This window comes from Cicer arietinum, chromosome 1 (assembly GCF_000331145.2).
Source record: "Cicer arietinum cultivar CDC Frontier isolate Library 1 chromosome 1, Cicar.CDCFrontier_v2.0, whole genome shotgun sequence".
In the NCBI taxonomy this organism is placed as follows: domain Eukaryota; kingdom Viridiplantae; phylum Streptophyta; class Magnoliopsida; order Fabales; family Fabaceae; genus Cicer; species Cicer arietinum.
Window position 1 is genome coordinate 23,358,190 of NC_021160.2, and position 21,389 is coordinate 23,379,578.

Here is a 21,389-nt window from a genome sequence, read left to right on the forward strand (position 1 = left end):
AAGCTATTGTGTATTTTCATAAGCACTGCAAGACTATTTATTGAAACAACTTATGCGAAAGTTATGTGTAGTTTACCCCTGTGCTTCTTTGATAGCAAAAACAACTTATACATAAGCTCTCATAAGTACTTAATTATTAAGCACTTAATAAGTTGCTTATTCAAACACCCACTTGTTGTTGTATAACTCCATGTGATCCTACAATATTTCTCATCATAACTACCACACTCATAGGCTTGGTTCCATTAGAAATAAACTCAAAGATGTTTACTCGGCTTTGCCATTTACAATTAAATACAAAAGCTATTCTGACAAGAATATGTATCTTGAGTTTCACTATAAAAGCATCCACTGTACCATGTACTGGCAATCAAATACAATAGCTTTTGTTACAAGAATATGTATCATGAGTTTTTACTTTGAAAGAATTACAGGTATACCGCGTACCTTTTCAGCTAGAAATGCTTTTCCTATTCCAAGATGAGTAGGCCGTGTCGCCATAATGTCTGCCTCAAAAAGGAAGCACAGGTAAATAGAATTCGCGCTCAACAATGTTTTGGGAGAATCAGTTTTAAAAGAAAGAAACGAGAATAATTTATTATTGGGAATTATTCATGAGTATGATCTACAGATTCTACACGTTTCCTTTCTTTTTCTTCTATTTGCACATTTTCAGTTTCATAAAATTCCATGATTTATATTTATACAAAAACTACCATAGATAAAGGCTATCAGCAAAAATTTAATAGAAGAAAAAGGCTATCATGCAGTAAATTTGATTTAATTGCTAGAGAAACCAAATTACAGCAGAGTGCAGCATTCTCCAGGATGCACAATAATAAAACAAAAAACAAATAGGAAATTATGGACACTATTATATTACCTAGGATTTTTCACATGAAGCAACAAGAAGATGATGGAGATCAATATACTAACGGTGCCAACAAATAAATTGGCAACTCCAAGGAAGTCATTTTTTCCACCCAGCCAGCTTGATGTTGACAGAACAAGCTTCTTCTTTCCACCAAAACTGTAAGTGTTATAGTTATTCTTTAGGTGGACTACTATAACATCATCAGCCTCCAAATCCTCTTCTATTCTACCATACAATTTTCGGAAGGTGGGAAGAGCAGCAGTCCGCATCCAAACTATAAGATCTTCTTGATCACTAAGCTGAAATACAGAAATCAGAATGGCCAACAAGCAGAAATAGAATAACTCATTAGAATAAATACAAAAAAATTATTAGTAGCAAAAATCAGTATCAGTTTAAAAAGAAAATTTGAAGGAGGAAAACAAATTAGAAACAAGAGATGTTTATTCCCCATGCCACACCCACAAAACACCAAATTTCATCTCCAGTTAGGCCTATTATATTTCAACTTCAGCTGATGCAAACCAAATGAAGATAAATCGAAGAAAAATAGATCTATGGAGGAACCCACGTAATTGCTATTTAATATTAATTGAACATTTTGTATTCTCACACAATAATGACTAAAACATAATCCAACGATAAGATTTAGTGAAAGATAATTGCAATTTTCCCTAGTGGTCACTGATTCAAATTGCAGAAACATCCTCTCCACTTACAGTGGTCGGGATGTTTTTACATCTAACCCCTCCCTGAACCCCAAAATTGTGAGTTCTTAATGCAGTCGACGGCCCATTAGAATTGATAATCTACTTTAAGAGGTGAAAACAAGTTGCATGGATTAGGTATCTTGAATCCAACTTAAAAAGTTCAATGGAGTTTAAATTGGATGTCTAACAAGATTAAAACCAAAAGGATGAAATGGAGAAATGGTGTGCATAACTATCATCACAAAGTGCCTTAAACCTAGCAAAATTCACCTGCTCTATTGTAGTATTTAGTAAATGTCAGACAATGAAGGTCCCACAACAGAAATGTAAGACCCATAATTTTAAAGTACCTTTTATGTATTTTTGGTATATTTTGGATTTTGGCTCGGAGGCTTTTAAGCCAAAGTTAATAATATTTTGGAGTTTTATAATCAAAAAGATATTTCGATGCCAATTAGAATTTCTCGTCGATAAATAAATTGAATTTAACTGCGGAAAATACTTTACGGTTAATTTAAGGCGTTTCGGGTGAAACGGTAATTTAATAAATATCTAGATTTTGAGATATTTGTTAAGTTATATTTATTTTATATTCATATGTTTGCTTGGAGGGAAAAAGAAAGGAAAACTAGAAGGAAGGAAAAGGAAAAGAAAATAGTATATAAAGGAAGGAAGGAAAAAGGAAGAAAGGAAAAGCAAAGGAAAGAAATAGAAAGGAGGGAAAATTGAATTTTCCATCTTCTTCCTCTGCACTCACGTGAGCTTTAACCAAAAATCCATCCTTTCTCCATTCTTCGTTTTCGTTGCTTCCTTTCTTCAAAGCTAGTGACCCAAGGTTGGGTGTGAGTTAGATCAAGGTTTTCGTAACTCCACTCTTCCTCTTTGATTCGAAAACGAAGAAATACGGTTTTTGAGATCCAAACACAAACCCCTCCGTTTCTCCTAGATCCAAACCTCTTTTCTCGAAGAGATAGAAGGGAAAGTTGCTCACCTCCGTGCTACGGTGCTAGTGCACTACTTTGGAAGCGGCGTTGCAAGCGGAGATTTTACCGGAATTTCTCGCGGAACCGGAAACTCTCGATAAAGCTAACTTTGAGGTAAGGGCTCCTTCCAAACTTCTAGCTTGCATTAGGGACTTATCTGTAGTTGTGTGGGAAGGAAATTGTTAGGGTTAAATGTGTCGATTTGGGGAAAAACCAAACTAGTGCGTTACGGGTAAAACCCTAAGAGTTAGGTTTTGTTTATAGTGATGAATGTTTCGTGGTAAATGAATTTGAATGTCATTGTGTATGATTATGGGTAAATGAAACTTGATGTTTGTTAATTGGTGTGGTTGTTGTGAATTATGGTTTGAATGTGAAAGTATGTTTGAATTTGTTTCTGTGGAATTTGAAAACCATTAGAGTTAAACGAGTATTAAAAATGGGGAATCTTTTAATACCTCGGTTTACTTAATGTGTATTTGAGGAAAATGTTTAAGTTAACTGGGCGTTGAGAATGGGGAATCTCTTAATGTCTCGGTTACTTAACTATCGTTTTTGAAAATCGTTTCGGTAAATGAGTATTAAGAATGGGGAATCTCTCAATGACTCGTTTACTGAATGTTTTGCGAGAAAACCGTTTAAGTCAAAAGTATATTAAGAATGGGGAATCTCTTAATATGACTGTTTGCTTAACGTTTTGTTTTGAAAATCATTAAGTTAAATCGGTATTAAGAACGGGGAATCTCTTAATGACTTATTTAATTAATGTTGTTTGAAAGTCGTTTAAGTTAAATGGGTATTAAAAATGGGGAATCTTTTAATATCTGCATTTGCTTAACGATTGTTGTGAATGGAGTCTGTGTATGCTCATGCATTTCATTTGGTAAATTGTGTCGACCCGTGATAGGTGACACCTTGGTAAACTGTACGGACCCGTGATAGGTTGTACGTTTGCGATTTACATTTTAGTAAATCGTGTTGACCCGTGATAGGTGACACCATGGTAACTGTACTGACCCGTGATAGGTGGTACATTTACGATTTACATTTTTGGTGAATTGTGCTGACCCGTGATAGGTGGCACCTTGGTAAACTGTACGGACCCGTGATAGGTTGTACGTTTGCGATTTATATTTTAGTAAATCGTGTTGACCCGTGATAGGTGACACCATGGTAACTGTACTGACCCGTGATAGGTGGTACATTTACGATTCCCGCTTTTTCTTTTAGTAAATCGTGTTGACCCGTGATAGGTGACACCTCGGTAAACTGTACTGACCCGTGATAGGTGGTACGTTTATGATTTACGCATTTTAGTAAATCGTGCTGACCCGTGATAGGTGGCACCTCGGTAATTGGTACTTTGGCCTGCGATAGGCGGTACAATTATGATTTACGGCCCTTCGAGGAGGGTTTTGGTTTGGAATTCCGAGTCCATGCATTTTGGCATATACGCATTGCATTAGGGTGCCTGGCACGCGAGTCATGTTTGATTTGAGTTTATGATTGAGTGATTCGAATTTTGATTTATCGTGATAACTGAGATGAAGGTGTTAAGTGCTATGTGTTGTGTATTGTGTGTGAGTATGATGGTTATCGAACCTTTGTGTGTCGTAGTAATCGCGTAGAAATTGCTAAGTGTTAAGTGGTGAACTTGATTAGGAATGACTTAGGTTAATTCATGAATTTTTGGAAAACTGATCAGGGAAATCGATTTCCCAATCGATTGGATGGGTAAACAGGGACTTGGCCAATTCACAAAATCGATTAGCCAATCGATTTTGTAAATCAGCCTTTTTAAAATCCCTTTCGAAATCGATTGCCCAATCGATTAGGCCTTAAGTCAGGGGCTCAGGAACCAATCAATCGATTTACCAATCGATTGAATTCAGCCCAGGATTCTGTTTTCATTAAGAATCCCTCACCAAATCGATTAGGAAATCGATTGGCTCGAAACCAGGGGCTCAGGAACCAATCAATCGATTTACCAATCGATTGAATTCAGCCCAGGATTCTGTTTTCATTAAAAATCTTCACCCCAATCGATTGCCCAATCGATTGGCTCAGTGAAAATCCTCATTTTTAGTTGTATGATTAATTGCTCATGAATCTATCCATGTTTTGTTTTATCATGTGTTAATTAGGAGATCGAGAACTGCATTTTACCTTCATTTTCATTGGCAATGTAATGTATGAACTTTTCGCACATTGAAAATCCTGTTAAGGTGCATGCTTAGTTAAAAAGTTGTTTTGAGCATTCAAAAACTTAATTGCTATGTGTTAACTGTTATTTTCTGGTTGGTGACCCTTTACACTATTGTGGAAATCTGGGCTTTGCCCTCAGATGAGAGTCAGGACGGCCCTACTGGTTCGTACCCTACGGACAGGGATGGAGATGGGAATGCTTGACTGCGGTTGTGTTAGGAGGATCTCACGGGGCGCGTGGAGATTACTCAGGGTGTATAGTTTTTGGTAGGATGATCAGATTAGGATGATGTATAGGGACTAGGGGTCCTTCTTTTTGGTTTGGAGTATTTTAGTTTTGGAAAACTGTACTTATACAAATATTATCAGTTTTATATCATCTTTGAATGGGTTCCATGTACCATTTGATGTTTATGTAGAAATGTTTTGGATTTGTAATTGGAGAAACTTTTCCGCTGCTTGTAAATTATAATGACTCAATTATTTATCCAAAAGCATTTCCTGATTTATTCTTTGTTCGTTTTAATTACTTTTAGAAAAAAAAAAATATACCCTCGCTTTGAAAAACGGGGTGTTACATTGTGGTATCAGAGCATAGGTTTAGTTTTCTTTGGGAGCTGTGGAACCTTGGTTATAGATTGTAGGTCGACCTATAAGTTAGGAGTTGTTATCTGATCATGTGTCGGTTTAGGTGACTTGAGTTGTCAAGTCCAATTTAATTGTGTGTTGTTAGTCGGACGTTAGTTTAGAATTATTTGAAGTAGTGTTAAAACTCTACTTGATGATGGTTCTTATAGGAAACCATGCCGCCCAGAAGGAATGACGCTCCGAGAGCCAACGCTAGGAATGACCAAATGGCGGAGGCTATGAACAACATGGCTGCTTCTGTCGCTGCACAGACCGCTGCCAAGACTCAACGGGATCTTGAAAAGAGGGGAAGAGAGATCCGTGCTGCAGAATCAAGAGGGTTGGAAGACTTCCGTCGTTACAATCCTCCTAAGTTCAAGGGGGATGAGGGTTCAGAGAAGGCGGATCAATGGATCCAAGAAGTGGAGAAAATCTTTGATATGATTAACTGCCAGGCTGGAGTGAAGGTCAGCTATGCCACGTATATGTTGCTAGGGGATGCTGAATACTGGTGGAGGAGTGCAAGGTTGTTGATGGGAGCAGCCCACGAGGAGGTGAACTGGGAATCGTTCAAAAGAAAGTTTTTAGACAAATACTTTCCGATGAGTACCAGGACTAAGTTGGGTGACGACTTTCTGAAACTTCACCAGGGGAGCCTGACTGTGGGCGAGTATGCTGCTAAATTTGAATCACTATCGAGGCATTTCAGGTTCTTCCGTGAAGAAATTGATGAACCGTTCATGTGTCATCGTTTCCAAGACGGATTGAAGTATGAGATTCAAGATTCCGTCTTACCTTTGGGAATTCAACGTTTCCAAGCGCTGGTAGAGAAATGTAGAGAAGTGGAAGATATGAAGAACAAGAGGGCTAGCCGAGTTGGGAATTTTAATTCGGGAGGCCCTAGTCGGGCGACTTATCAGAATAGGGGAAAACAAGTGGCTAAACCTTATAATCGCCCCCAGAATAACAACGGTGGACCGAGTCGCCCAGGGAACCAGAATTTCGGAAGGCAAATGGGGCAAGTGCTTCGATGTTTCCGATGTGGGAAAGAAGGACACTATGCTAGTGCTTGTACCACTAACATCCCCATCTGTCACAATTGTCAGAAGTCGGGGCACATGGCAAGGGAGTGCACGGCTCCAAAGGTGGAACCAGTGGTGAATGTAGCTAGGGCTACCCGTCCTACTGCTAGAGGACGCATTTATTGTGTGAATGCTGAAGAGGGAAATCCATCTGGTAATCTGATTCAGCGTGATTGTGAGATTGCAGGTAACACTCTAACTGCACTCTTTGATTCGGGGGCAACCCATTCCTTCATTGCTATGGACTGTGTGAATCGCTTGAAGTTATCTGTGTCTGCTTTACCTTTTGATTTGGTTGTTTCCACGCCTGCTAAGACCTTAACCGTAAATTCAGCATGTTTACATTGTCGAATGACTATTCAGAATAGGGATTTCTTGGTTAATCTAATTTGTTTACCGCTACAATCACTCGAGGTCATCCTCGGTATGGATTGGATGTCTTATCACTATGTGATCTTGGATTGTGCTCGGAAATTGGTTCTTTTCCCCGAACCAGGAGTTGTTAAGTATTTAGCTGCTAACAAACTCCGAGTGTCGCTAAGTGAAGGGACTCATGAGTTTTTGTCTCTAGCAAATGTAGAGGCAAAGATAAATGTGGAAATAGAAGATGTGATACTTGTCAACGAGTATCGGGATGTATTTCCAACGGAAATTCCAGGATTGCCACCGGTAAGAGAAGTGGAATTCTTCATTGATTTGCACCCAGGAACGGGACCCATTTCAATGGCACCTTATCGAATGTCGCCATTGGAATTAAATGAGCTCAAAGGCCAAATTGAAGACTTGTTGGAGAAGAAATTCATCAGACCAAGTGTATCACCATGGGGTGCTCCAGTTTTGCTAGTTAAGAAGAAGGACGGAAGCTCGCGCCTATGTGTGGATTATAGACAGCTCAACAAGGCAACTATCAAGAATCGTTATCCTTTGCCACGAATCGATGATTTGATGGATCAATTGAGAGGGGCCGCGATATTTTCGAAGATTGACTTGAAGTCGGGTTACCATCAGATCCGAGTAAGGGAAGGAGACATTCAGAAAACAGCTTTCAGAACCCGCTACGGACATTATGAATACCTGGTTATGCCGTTCGGAGTTACCAATGCACCGGCAATTTTCATGGACTACATGAACAGGATCTTTAATTCGTTCCTTGATAAATTCGTGGTGGTATTCATTGATGATATATTGATTTATTCAAGGACCGAAGAAGAGCATGGAGAACATTTGCGACAAGTTCTTGAGATTTTACGCGAGAAGCGATTGTATGCCAATCTGTCGAAGTGTGAATTTTGGCTAGAGAAAGTGAATTTCTTGGGACATGTGATAACCAAGGAAGGAATCGCTGTAGATCCGGCTAAGATTGAGCTTTTAGAGACCTACACTTGAACGTAGAGTTCGGACCGGGAATTTTGAAATTCGGAATGATTAAGATCTCGAGTGGATTACTTGAAGACATTGCGAATTCTCAGGATGACGTCTTAATTCAAGAGAAGAGGAATCTAATAGTACAAGGGAAGACGACTGAGTTCAAGATCGGGGCAGATAATGTTTTGCGGTGTAATGGTAGGATTTGTGTACCAGCCATTACAGATATGCGGAAAACGATTCTAGAAGAGGCGCATAAGAGTAAGCTGAGTATTCATCCTGGGGCAACAAAGATGTATCAGGATTTGAGGCAGAATTATTGGTGGCCAGGAATGAAGAAACATGTGGCGGAATATGTATCCACTTGTCTAACTTGTCAGAAAGCGAAGGTGGAACATCAGCGACCTGCTGGAATGTTGCAACCTTTAGATATACCTGAATGGAAGTGGGACAGCATTTCCATGGATTTTATAACCGGATTACCGAAGACAAGGAGGAAGAATGATTCTATATGGGTGATAGTGGACCGGCTGACTAAATCTGCTCACTTTTTACCGGTAAGGACCACCTATAAGGTAGATCAGCTAACGGAGATCTACATTGCTGAAATTGTGAGGTTACACGGGGTACCATCGAGCATTGTATCAGACCGTGATCCGAAGTTCACATCGCATTTTTGGGGAGCATTGCACGAAGCGTTGGGAACGAAGCTACGATTGAGTTCAGCTTACCATCCACAAACGGACGGACAGACTGAAAGGACGAATCAGTCCTTGGAAGATCTGTTGAGAGCATGTGTTTTAGATGATAGAGGAAGTTGGGATGATGTACTTCCGTTGATTGAGTTCACTTACAACAATAGTTTCCACGCAAGTATTGGAATGGCACCATATGAGGCTTTATATGGGCGCAAGTGTCAAACGCCCTTGTGTTGGTATAAAGACGGTGAGAATATGATTGTCGGACCAGAGATGGTGCAACAGACCACAGCTAAAGTAAGGAAGATCAAGGAGAAAATGAAGACTTCACAAGATCGCCAGAAGAGTTACGCGGACAAGCGTCGCAGACTTTTGGAATTCGAACAGGGTGACCATGTATTTCTGAGAGTCACACCTACTACTGGAGTAGGTAGAGCCTTGAAATCGAAGAAGTTGACTCCGAAATTCATTGGACCATATCAGATTTCTGCACGAATTGGGCCGGTTGCTTATCGGATTGCATTACCTCCGATACTGTCCAATATCCATGACGTGTTTCATGTGTCGCAGTTGAGGAAATATCTCGCAGATCCATCTCACGTGATCGAACCAGACACAATCCAGCTAAAGGATAACCTGTCGTTCGAAGTACCACCCGTGAGAATTGATGACAGGAAGATTAAGCGGTTGAGGACCAAGGATGTTTCGTTGGTCAAGGTGATCTGGAACCCAATTACTGGAGATGCGACTTGGGAACTGGAGAGCAAGATGAGGGAACAACACCCAGAGTTATTTATCGATGCATAGTTTCGAGGACGAAACTAATTTTAGGGGGGGAGTAATGTAAGACCCATAATTTTAAAGTACCCTTTTATGTATTTTTGGTATATTTTGGATTTTGGCTCGGAGGCTTTTAAGCCAAAGTTAATAATATTTTGGAGTTTTATAATCAAAAAGATATTTCGATGCCAATTAGAATTTCTCGTCGATAAATAAATTGAATTTAACTGCGGAAAATCCTTTACGGAGAATTTAAGGCGTTTCGGGTGAAACGGTAATTTAATAAATATCTAGATTTTGAGATATTTGTTAAGTTATATTTATTTTTTATATATGTTTGCTTGGAGGGAAAAAGAAAGGAAAACTAGAAGGAAGGAAAAGGAAAAGAAAATAGTATATAAAGGAAGGAAGGAAAAAGGAAGAAAGGAAAAGCAAAGGAAAGAAATAGAAAGGAGGGAAAATTGAATTTTCCATCTTCTTCCTCTGCACTCACGTGAGCTTTAACCAAAAATCCATCCTTTCTCCATTCTTCGTTTTCGTTGCTTCCTTTCTTCAAAGCTAGTGACCCAAGGTTGGGTGAGAGTTAGATCAAGGTTTTCGCAACTCCACTCTTCCTCTTTGATTCGAAAACGAAGAAAAACGGTTTTGAGATCCAAACACAAATCCCTCCGTTTCTTCTAGATCCGAACCTCATTTCTCGAAGAGACAGAAGGGAAAGTTGCTCACCACCATGCTACGGTGCTAGTGAACTAATTTGGAAGCGGCGTTGCGAGCGGAGATTTTACCGGAATTACTCGTGGTACCGGAAACGCGCGTTAAAGCTAACGTTGAGGTAAGGGCTCCTTCCAAACTTCTAGCTTGCATTAGGGACTTATCTGTAGTTGTGTGGGAAGGAATTTGTTAGGGTTAAATGTATCGATTTGGGGAAAAACGAAACTAGTGCGTTATGGGTAAAAACCTTAGAGTTAGGTTTTGTTTATAGTGATGAATGTTTCGTGGTAAATGAATTTGAATGTCATTGTGTATGATTATGGGTAAATGAAACTTGATGTTTGTTAATTGGTGTGGTTGTTGTGAATTATGGTTTGAATGTGAAAGTATGTTTGAATTTGTTTCTGTGGAATTTGAAAACCATTAGAGTTAAACGAGTATTAAAAATGGGGAATCTTTTAATACCTCGGTTTACTTAATGTGTATTTGAGGAAAATGTTTAAGTTAACTGGGCGTTGAGAATGGGGAATCTCTTAATGTCTCGGTTACTTAACTATCGTTTTTGAAAATCGTTTCGGTAAATGAGTATTAAGAATGGGGAATCTCTTAATATGACTGTTTGCTTAACGTTTTGTTTTGAAAATCATTAAGTTAAATCGGTATTAAGAACGGGGAATCTCTTAATGACTTATTTAATTAATGTTGTTTGAAAGTCGTTTCGGTAAATGAGTATTAAGAATGGGGAATCTCTTAATATGACTGTTTGCTTAACGTTTTGTTTTGAAAATCATTAAGTTAAATCGGTATTAAGAACGGGGAATCTCTTAATGACTTATTTAATTAATGTTGTTTGAAAGTCGTTTAAGTTAAATGGGTATTAAAAATGGGGAATCTTTTAATATCTGCATTTGCTTAACGATTGTTGTGAATGGAGTCTGTGTATGCTCATGCATTTCATTTGGTAAATTGTGTCGACCCGTGATAGGTGACACCTTGGTAAACTGTACGGACCCGTGATAGGTTGTACGTTTGCGATTTACATTTTAGTAAATCGTGTTGACCCGTGATAGGTGACACCATGGTAACTGTACTGACCCGTGATAGGTGGTACATTTACGATTTACATTTTTGGTGGATTGTGCTGACCCGTGATAGGTGGCACCTAGGTAAACAGTACTGGTCTGTGATAGGCGGTACGTTTACGATTCCCGCTTTTTCTTTTAGTAAATCGTGTTGACCCGTGATAGGTGACACCATGGTAACTGTACTGACCCGTGATAGGTGGTACATTTACGATTTACATTTTTGGTGAATTGTGCTGACCCGTGATAGGTGGCACCTTGGTAAACTGTACGGACCCGTGATAGGTTGTACGTTTGCGATTTATATTTTAGTAAATCGTGTTGACCCGTGATAGGTGACACCATGGTAACTGTACTGACCCGTGATAGGTGGTACATTTACGATTTCCGCTTTTTCTTTTAGTAAATCGTGTTGACCCGTGATAGGTGACACCTCGGTAAACTGTACTGACCCGTGATAGGTGGTACGTTTATGATTTACGCATTTTAGTAAATCGTGCTGACCCGTGATAGGTGGCACCTCGGTAATTGGTACTTTGGCCTGCGATAGGCGGTACAATTATGATTTACGGCCCTTCGAGGAGGGTTTTGGTTTGGAATTCCGAGTCCATGCATTTTGGCATATACGCATTGCATTAGGGTGCCTGGCACGCGAGTCATGTTTGATTTGAGTTTATGATTGAGTGATTCGAATTTTGATTTATCGTGATAACTGAGATGAAGGTGTTAAGTGCTATGTGTTGTGTATTGTGTGTGAGTATGATGGTTATCGAACCTTTGTGTGTCGTAGTAATCGCGTAGAAATTGCTAAGTGTTAAGTGGTGAACTTGATTAGGAATGACTTAGGTTAATTCATGAATTTTTGGAAAACTGATCAGGGAAATCGATTTCCCAATCGATTGGATGGGTAAACAGGGACTTGGCCAATTCACAAAATCGATTAGCCAATCGATTTCGAAAACAATTTTCAAAGGAATCAGTTAAGAAATCGATTGCCCAATCGATTAGGCCTTAAGTCAGGGGCTCAGGAACCAATCAATCGATTTACCAATCGATTGAATTCAGCCCAGGATTCTGTTTTCATTAAGAATCCCTCACCAAATCGATTAGGAAATCGATTGGCTCGAAACCAGGGGCTCAGGAACCAATCAATCGATTTACCAATCGATTGAATTCAGCCCAGGATTCTGTTTTCATTAAAAATCTTCACCCCAATCGATTGCCCAATCGATTGGCTCAGTGAAAATCCTCATTTTTAGTTGTATGATTAATTGCTCATGAATCTATCCATGTTTTGTTTTACCATGTGTTAATTAGGAGATCGAGAACTGCATTTTACCTTCATTTTCATTGGCAATGTAATGTATGAACTTTTCGCACATGGAAAATCCTGTTAAGATGCATGCCTAGTTAAAAAGTTGTTTTGAGCATTCAAAAACTTAATTGCTATGTGTTAACTGTTATTTTCTAGTTGGTGACCCTTTACACTATTGTGGAAATCTGGGCTTTGCCCTCAGATGAGAGTCAGGACGGCCCTACTGGTTCGTACCCTACGGACAGGGATGGAGATGGGAATGCTTGACTGCGGTTGTGTTAGGAGGATCTCACGGGGCGCGTGGAGATTACTCAGGGTGTATAGTTTTTGGTAGGATGATCAGATTAGGATGATGTATAGGGACTAGGGGTCCTTCTTTTTGGTTTGGAGTATTTTAGTTTTGGAAAACTGTACTTATACAAATATTATCAGTTTTATATCATCTTTGAATGGGTTCCATGTACCATTTGATGTTTATGTAGAAATGTTTTGGATTTGTAATTGGAGGAACTTTTCCGCTGTTTGTAAATTATAATGACTCAATTATTTATCCAAAAGCATTTCCTGATTTATTTCTTTGTTCGTTTTTAATTACTTTTAGAAAGAAAAAAAAAAAAATATACCCTCGCTTTGAAAAACGGGGTGTTACAAGAAAAAAGGCAAGTAATGCAGAAATGAGAATGCTAACGAATTAAGGTGGATGGGTGGATGATATACATGAAAAAATAAGACCAGGATGAATTACACAGAAAGCTAGACTAGGAAGAGTACGATGACTGAAAACCAGTCAAGTAATTTGATTATGTGAGAAGAAAACCAATTGAAGCTTCATACAAAAAAGTGGATAAAATAGAAGCTAATCCAGCTAAAATACTATTACAAAAGACCTTGCTCAAAATGGTTTTCATGAAATTGTGATCTTTGATAGAACCCAATGCCATTGATTGACCCATGTAATTAACCACAAGATTTTATTGTTGTATTATGGTCATGGATGATCCACTTGTACACAATGGAGGTAATTGTTGGAGAGTCCCACATTGAATGAGATATGATCTAGAAATGTGTTTATAAGTGGGAGATATCTCGCACTTTACAAGGCAATTTTGAAAGAATGAGTTAGGCTCAATTCAAAAACATAAAATGGTATTAGAGCCTATTTAAGACTCTTTAGGTCACCTCTTATTAGGCCACTTGATTCACGCTCCAGGTGTTCAGCAATCAGCCCTAAGCATGAGGAGTGTGTTTGTTGAGAGTCTTGTATTGGATGAGACATAGTTTGAAAATGTGCTTGTGGAAGACATCTCTCACCTTACAACCCAATTTTGTAAGGTGGAGTTTGACTCAACCCAAATTCTAAGATGGTGTTAGAGCCTCTAACACCTAGAGCCTACATTGAATGAGATATCCCTGAAAATGATTAGTGAGAGGCATTTCTCACCTTACAAGCCGGTTTTTTAAGGTTGAATTAGGCACAACCCAAATTTTTAAGAGTAAGACTGATTTTGAGCCCAAAAGGAAGTCATGAATCAATATTAATAACATTAAATCACTAACACTGTTATCATTTTTTAACTATTTAAATCAGTATCTTTTAGCTACCAGGAATTTTTTCAAGTAAAAATTAGGCAAAGGTGTTGAGGAAAGGTAAACAAAGAGGTGTTGGATGTTTTAATTCTAAACAAATTGTAACACAAGAAAGGACGAAAAAAGTCAAAATAAGATTAAAAAGCTAAGAACTTACAGGAATACTAGGATCCAGTTTTGCACCTCCAGTAAAGGTACCATTCTGAAAATTAAACGGGTAAACATGCTTCCCAAATTTGTGATTACGATCACTCTTCCACGCAATGTTTTTCCTATTAACCTTCAATTCTGATGGTCCGCGACTGAACTTATATGTATCGTTGAACAAACTCCATGCTATCAACCCACAAGGTACAATGGGAAGATCATCAGAGGACTCTAAAGGTCTACAAGAACCGGTATCATTGTATTCAAGTCCATGTAAGAGCTGCCGGTCACTTCTACTTTTGACATATCTGAATAAAATGTGAATTTTTTGAATGAGCAAGAGAAATAAAAGCATGAAGTTGAAAGCAAATACAGGAGGCTTTATATTTTGTGGGAAAGAATGGAGGAATTAAGAAAACCATGTTATTGTGGACTCAAATTTAAGACACCTTGACTAGATCTCAAATGCTTTTGGAAACAGTACATGATATTAAATTCATACACAATTCTATGACATGCTAGCAATAATTTGCAAAATTTAATAACTGCTGGATATATGTGGTTCAATTCAAACAATTGGTAAATATTTAAAGGAGACAGATTTCAAGAAATTCATACTTGAGAGAAATATACCCCTAATTGCTTAAGAGAAATGTCAGTAAGTCCAAACACAACCTAAGAGCAGTTACATAATATGAAAGCAAGAAAACCAGCTTGCCTCATAAGAGGACATATATTCCGGTTTGTATTGCACACTTATTGAAGCACTAACTTGAAATACACAATTTCCAATACTGAGAAGACCAATAAATGATACTTATACATGATTTCCATGCAGAGGAAGCATGATGATACCATATCCCCAATCAGAACCAAATTCTGATCAGGGACAGATGCAGAAACTTCGACTAGAGGGGACAACATAAAAATGTATTAAAACATGAATGATAAAAAATTATATCAAAACACTATATGATCATAGTTTGAAATTGTTGTATTTTCAACACTATAAAAATATCTATATGTATGTGACTAAATAGTCATTCACCAATTCATCTTCTGATTGTGCATTTTATCTTGACAAATTCAATGCAGAGAAACTCATTTCAACTGTTTCAGTTTCCAAAGACAAAACCAAAGCTAGTAAATATACCATTGGGCATGTAATATGATTGCGGATGGCATAATGGAAAATGGTAGAAACACGGCGGACAAATTAAAAAAACAAAAAACTCCAATTAAAAAATAGAAATAAAAACCAAATCAAGTTAATCTAAGATAATTTAAGAACTGGATGTCTCTAAACAATTAAAATAGATTTAAGATAACTTTCAAAACATATATATAGAAGAAAAAATAGATTAAAAAAAAATAGAAAACAGAGAGAAGAGAGAGCTTTTCGGGCGCGCCTTATCAGAGGAGAGAACAGAAAAGTTAGGCAGTTTCGAAGTTGGTGGTGGGCAGTTGGATGGTGGTTGCACATCCAGTTGGGTGGTGGAGGTGGCAGTTGCATACACAGTTGGGTCACAGTCACACACGCAGTAGAGGAAGAAAACATGGTAGAGAGTAGAGAGAGAAGAAACACATAAAGAGAAGAGGGTAAACTGGTAAAGTATCCATCTTTTCAGGGTACTAGGATTTTTAACCTATTTTGGGCCTGGACCGGGTCGGCACACCTGCACTTTTGTATGGCGGTGTGTTGAAATCCTGCCACTGCATCCCGCCGTGGCCGATATTCAATAACACTGTTTCTAATTTTCATCAATATATATGAAAGATTGCTAATTTTGTAGCGGCAACACTTAACTTTTAGTGAGGACAAAAATAAAATTATTCAAACATTAGCAAGCACATAATTAAGTTAATGGGGGCCCAGATTTTGTACTAGTGGATTCATCTCTAGCACTAATACCATATTGAAGTTATAGATTTTAGATAAAAGGAAGAGAATAATAATAAGAACTTTGAAAACTATTGATAATTACTTGATACGAACTTCATTAAAAAGACTAAACACTAACATGTGCTTGGGGATACAAAACTCCTAATCCTAAATGAATAGGGAAATCGAGAAACAAATCATAACAATACCCAAGTAACATAGAAACTAATTATAGAAGATAATCATTACGATAAAAACTGATTTTACAAGATATATTAAGATACTATAATATAATATAAAGATATTATAAGATATTTTCTAATATTCTAACGAAATAACTTGTACATCGACCAAAATACAAACATATATGAAAGGAAGTAAATATTAAAGCCAGAACAAAAAGATAATAGCGTGAAGAAAGCAATGACTTCCTCAAAATAATACATACTTATTTATGTTAAAAACTTCAACACTGTATTTGAAAAGGAAATAAAAAATCCTTACCGGCGATGGTTCTGGTAATAGTTATCAAGCTGATAATAGATATAAACCGGCGCTCTCATTGACTTAGGTACCTACAACAAGTTGTAACTCGTAAACACAACCAAGAAACACTAAAAAGGTCAACTTCATAAGTACTACTTTCAGAAAAGTATCGGAGGATTAGTACCCAGCCCAAAATTATGTTAGAACTGAATGAGAGGAAAACCAAATGAAGAGTGTTCTAACTGAAGTTACAGCAAAAAAGGGTGTATGCAAACATAATAATATAAAATGTCCTTTTCAACAATGACTAAATCCATCACCATCTATTATCAATTAAGATTTCCATGACTCATAATAACAACAACAGTAGGCATCCTTTTCTTTTGAAGGGTGGAAATTATAACAGATTGCAATTACAAGATGGATGTCGACAACAGATAATTAAGAGATCAAACCATATTATAGACATAGAGGCCCAATAATATTGTGCTGGCATATTGTTCTATGATGCAGCAAATATGATTCAGTAGAATCAAAACATTTTGTTCTTAGACTTTACCTGCAATTTATGCTAATAAGCCTCAGTCCCTCCTTCCCCTACTAATGTAGTTATTTTTATTAGTGTAGAAATTTTAAATTGTATCTTTATATCTGACAATAAGAGGCCCCACACATTAGTGATGTCCTTTTTTCTTTCCGGTAGACTTACATAAATGTATGAAGCTTAATTAGACTAAAACTATCATAAGTGTAGGGAGTCAATTCATCCAATATCCATGTCTTGATGAATGTGTTACTAATTAAAGCACTCATAAATTGCTATCATATTTTCTTCTCAGGTAAAACTATTGGGAAATACTTATGAGGAAGAGGAAATAGGTGATGAGAAATATAAATATTAAATTTTTCCATCCAGAGAGCAGAAAATAAAATTTTGAAGTAATCTCTTGATAGCCATGACAGTAAGATCACTGTGTATTTCATCAAAATTTTCTGTCCAATTAAGTATTCAATTTAAGCTTATAATGATTATTGGCATAGCCATAGAAATGGTTTGACGGGTTTGCAAATCTTGTGGCAGATTCCGAAGATAGAGGAAGCCAACCATGAATAAGAAACAGAGCGACCAATTTATTATATAGCACTATTTGCACAAATCTTGAAGCAATAATCCATGAACGATGTAAATACTTGAAAAACGAATTGTTACCTTTAAGAAACGTGAACAATTTTTAGAGATTGAGTCATCTTTTACATATGCAACCTTGTTACTTCTATGTTCTTCAGGTATGCAATCAATGTCATATCTGTCCACAATTTCAACAACCTGCATATCCATTGGTCAAATAAATATTGCAATAAGTATGAGGATATTGAAGGGGGGAAGAATAAAATCATTTCATAGCATTAATGTAAGTAGAAATGATATATACACTATACGACGCACGAAGTGTAACAAGTCCAACAGGAATGAAAATCAAACCCATCAATAGAAATGTAGAAATGACCTGCAAAGAACATGACTGAGATTTAGCATGCACATTTTTTAGAACAAGACACCATAAAATATTCAAGTATTATCAAAGAACTAACTGCTGCAGGTGTAAGGACAGGTTTACATGCTGGAAGATTCTGCTGTGTAAACTGATAGAGTGCTGCAAAACCACCACAAATGACATTCAGTATAAGTTCCATTAAGAAAAGGGTAAGAAAAAAGACTAAATAAAGTAGTGACAAAACAAAAAGGCTTCCGTAAGTAAGAAATATCAATTTCAATCTATTGGATAATTCTGACTTAGTTTCTAGTCTATGTAAAGGCCAAACATCATTATAAGTTTTCTTCCTTTCAAACACAGTCAATTGTCAAGTTGAATAGAAGAATATAATTAATGCATTGAATTGACAGGAATTTCCAAAATCATTACCCAATTCTTTATGTATTAGATCATTATAATTTGATAATATAAAAATTCGAAGTTAGGTTGCAGCATGTTGAAAAACAATAAATATGAGAATCTTTAAAGTACATAAATAGATGACTACAGTACAAATTTTTAGAAGTGAGTAAATGAAAATAACCATTCCAGCACATCTTGTACAACTATATGTTTGCAATAGAATCAAAGCTTAGGTTAATATTCAAAACTTTGGAAAAACATTTTAATAAAATTTTCTGATCATTTTTGAAATAATATGCAATTTCAATCTTGTATTTTGGTTCTAGCTGAGGCAAAAAAAAAAAAATTCTTCAGCATCCAATTCATGTAAGGGAGACATCTTAATATACTGTCCTGTTAAGTTATCTGCCTACTACAGATCATAAGGGGAAGTAAAAAACAAGTGATTTATTAATTATACAATTGCATTGCACCATATCAATATACAACAAAATCATTTCTAGGAAAATCCGTTTATGCAGTATCCCCCAAACATTTTGCATCATAAACCAACAAAAATAATTGAAAACCTGCCTAAAAAGAAGGTAAGACCCACCGCCATGTCGTGTCGGGCATCTTGGAATTGCATGTGCTCCTGTGCTGACGGTTGATGAACTCCCTACGTCGAGATCCATCACTACTCACTACAGCTTCCCAAGTTCCAGAGGTGTCAGTAATATATCACCCCACAAATCAACAACTCAATTTGCACCAGCACTTGCTTTTACCTAACACTGCATTACAGCTCAAACAGTAATCAGTCAATTCCTCTTGTCATCTTATGGTACAACAGAACTGGCTCTTGGTAATTGAAAAGCAGCAAAATAATACAACTTAATCTTTAATAATATCCAGTGTTGTCAATTGCAGATATAGCAAAACTAGAAGTTTCTTCAAATTATGTCATGCTACAACGCTGTAGTGCCACAATTGCCGCTATTTGACAACACTCTACATCAAATAGTGTATCGTAGTACACTAGTAATTCTAATTTGTTCAAAATTCCAATAGAACTATAGCCGCTAGTCTATAATTCAACAACAATGATAATATCTCATTTCCAATACGACTTTTATAAAAGGCCTTTGTTCATGGTAAAGGAAAGAATATCTCCAATAACAAAAAAAAAAAAGTAATACTTTCAGTTTCAATCGAGAATAAAACAAAATTACATGAATTGAAACCAAAGTCTGCATTCCATTATCTTTTCCTAATTACTTACAAACAATTTGCAAGAGCAGTTATGTCAAAAAGCGAAACTGAATTTAAATAACGGTTAAATCCTAAGATGATAGAATAAAAATTAAAGATAAAAAAAAAAAAAAAAAAAAAAAAAAAAAAAAAAAAAAAAAACAAAAAAAAAAAAAAAAAAAAAAAAAAAAAAAAAAAAAAAAAAAAAAAAAAAAAAAAAAAAAAAAAAAAAAAAAAAAAAAAAAAAAAAAAAAAAAAAAAAAAAAAAAAAAAAAAAAACAGAGAAACTCAAAAAGTTGATTCTATAACGAACGAAGAACGATGCATCAAATTGAACCTCTTATTCTTACAACACAGGCAAACAATTCAAAAAAAAATACGAATGAACAATAGCTTATTAATTCGTAGCTGAACACTATCATCATCAAAAACACAATTCATAAAAGAGGAACGGAAAAGAGTTACCTAGGGTATAATTTTGTGCAGATCGTGGAGAGGAGCGAAACGGAAAAGGAAGGGAGCGTAATGGAAGATTAGAAGATGGAAGAAATAGGAGTACATATATTCTTGGCTTGAAGAGAGGGAAGTGGTGGCAACACCGAAGAAGCAAGAGCCGCGTTGGACTTGCTCGGGTTGGGAACGAACCTTTTTCGTCTTTCACGGTTTCGTGATAGTTTTCGTTAAACTTTACACGCTACATTGGAGTTACTGTTACGATTCAAAAGTTGTTCGTTTCATTCGTTCAATTAACGGTAAAAAGTTTCGGTCGAATGTCCTCCATTCAAGGAAATATTTGTCTTGTCAAATTTCTAATAAAATAAACAAAAACAAAATTATTTTGTAAACAATTTGAATCTATATTTAAATGCTAACATATATTTTCGCATAATTTTTTTCAAGATATGTATAAAAAATTATAACAAAAATTTTTTAAAAAAAAGTAATTTTAATATTTTATTTCTATTTGTTAATATTTTTTATCTTGAATTTATAATCATGCAAAAATTTATATATTAAATTTAAAACAATTTAAAGTTAATTTTTATAATTTTCTAAACACGTTTGTAAAAAATCGTTCAAAATTTAAAAATATAAAAAATAATTAAACATATTTTGTATCAAAAATGATTAAAACGGTTTGTATTTTGTTTAAACTAGAAAATATATTATTTAAAAAAAATTAAAATTTTAAAGAAATTGAAAATTTATTTAACCTAAAAATAAAAATTACATAAAACTCTAAAGAAAATAAAAATAAGAAATCATAAAAACGCATGATTTTTTTAATTATATCCTCTTTTTGAAAGAAAAAAAAATTCAAAACACTCTATTTTGACCTAGGAGTGTAAGTACACAAAATAAATCTAATTAATTTGAATATCTAAATCAAATCAACTAAAAAATTATCCGTTGTTTTTTATTCAAATAAAAAACCAAACCAAACTAATGCAAACCAAATATTATTGGTTTGAACATTGAATTTTTGTTTTAAAAATAAATAAAAATCGAACCAAACCAACACTATTTATATTTTTTATATATATTTATTTTTTACATAAAAATTTGGCTCAATAAAACAACTTTGTTTTTAGACAATAAAATCAATCACCACTTAAGCCCAATTTTAAACCTTAGTGATATCCTCACACAAACACACTTACACTCTATCGTAGCAACCTCTCATTCACTCACGCTCACTAGTATCGACAATATCGTATCATCATCTT

At 36.0% G+C, this 21,389-nt stretch overlaps 1 protein-coding gene across 3 annotated transcripts; it reads right to left on the bottom strand.

Annotated features, from left to right (window-relative positions):
* Positions 1–252: 252 nt before the first annotated feature.
* LOC101493035 (putative ALA-interacting subunit 2) lies at positions 253–20,386 on the bottom strand. 3 transcript variants are annotated; one of them, XM_004488462.4, is made up of 10 exons: positions 20,128–20,386; positions 19,028–19,205; positions 18,128–18,189; positions 17,968–18,042; positions 17,745–17,861; positions 16,553–16,623; positions 14,177–14,474; positions 884–1,173; positions 448–506; positions 253–363 (listed from the first exon to the last, which is right to left on the bottom strand). In XM_004488462.4, exons 2-9 carry the CDS (start codon positions 19,104–19,106, stop codon positions 452–454), a joined length of 1,047 nt encoding a protein of 348 aa, XP_004488519.1. In that variant the 5' UTR covers positions 19,107–19,205; positions 20,128–20,386; the 3' UTR covers positions 253–363; positions 448–451. The 3 variants fall into 3 exon arrangements, with proteins under 3 accessions (XP_004488519.1, XP_004488518.1, XP_012575635.1); XM_004488461.4 differs by having other exon boundaries at positions 253–506; XM_012720181.3 differs by lacking the exon at positions 20,128–20,386 and having other exon boundaries at positions 253–506; positions 19,006–19,146.
* Positions 20,387–21,389: the final 1,003 nt, after the last annotated feature.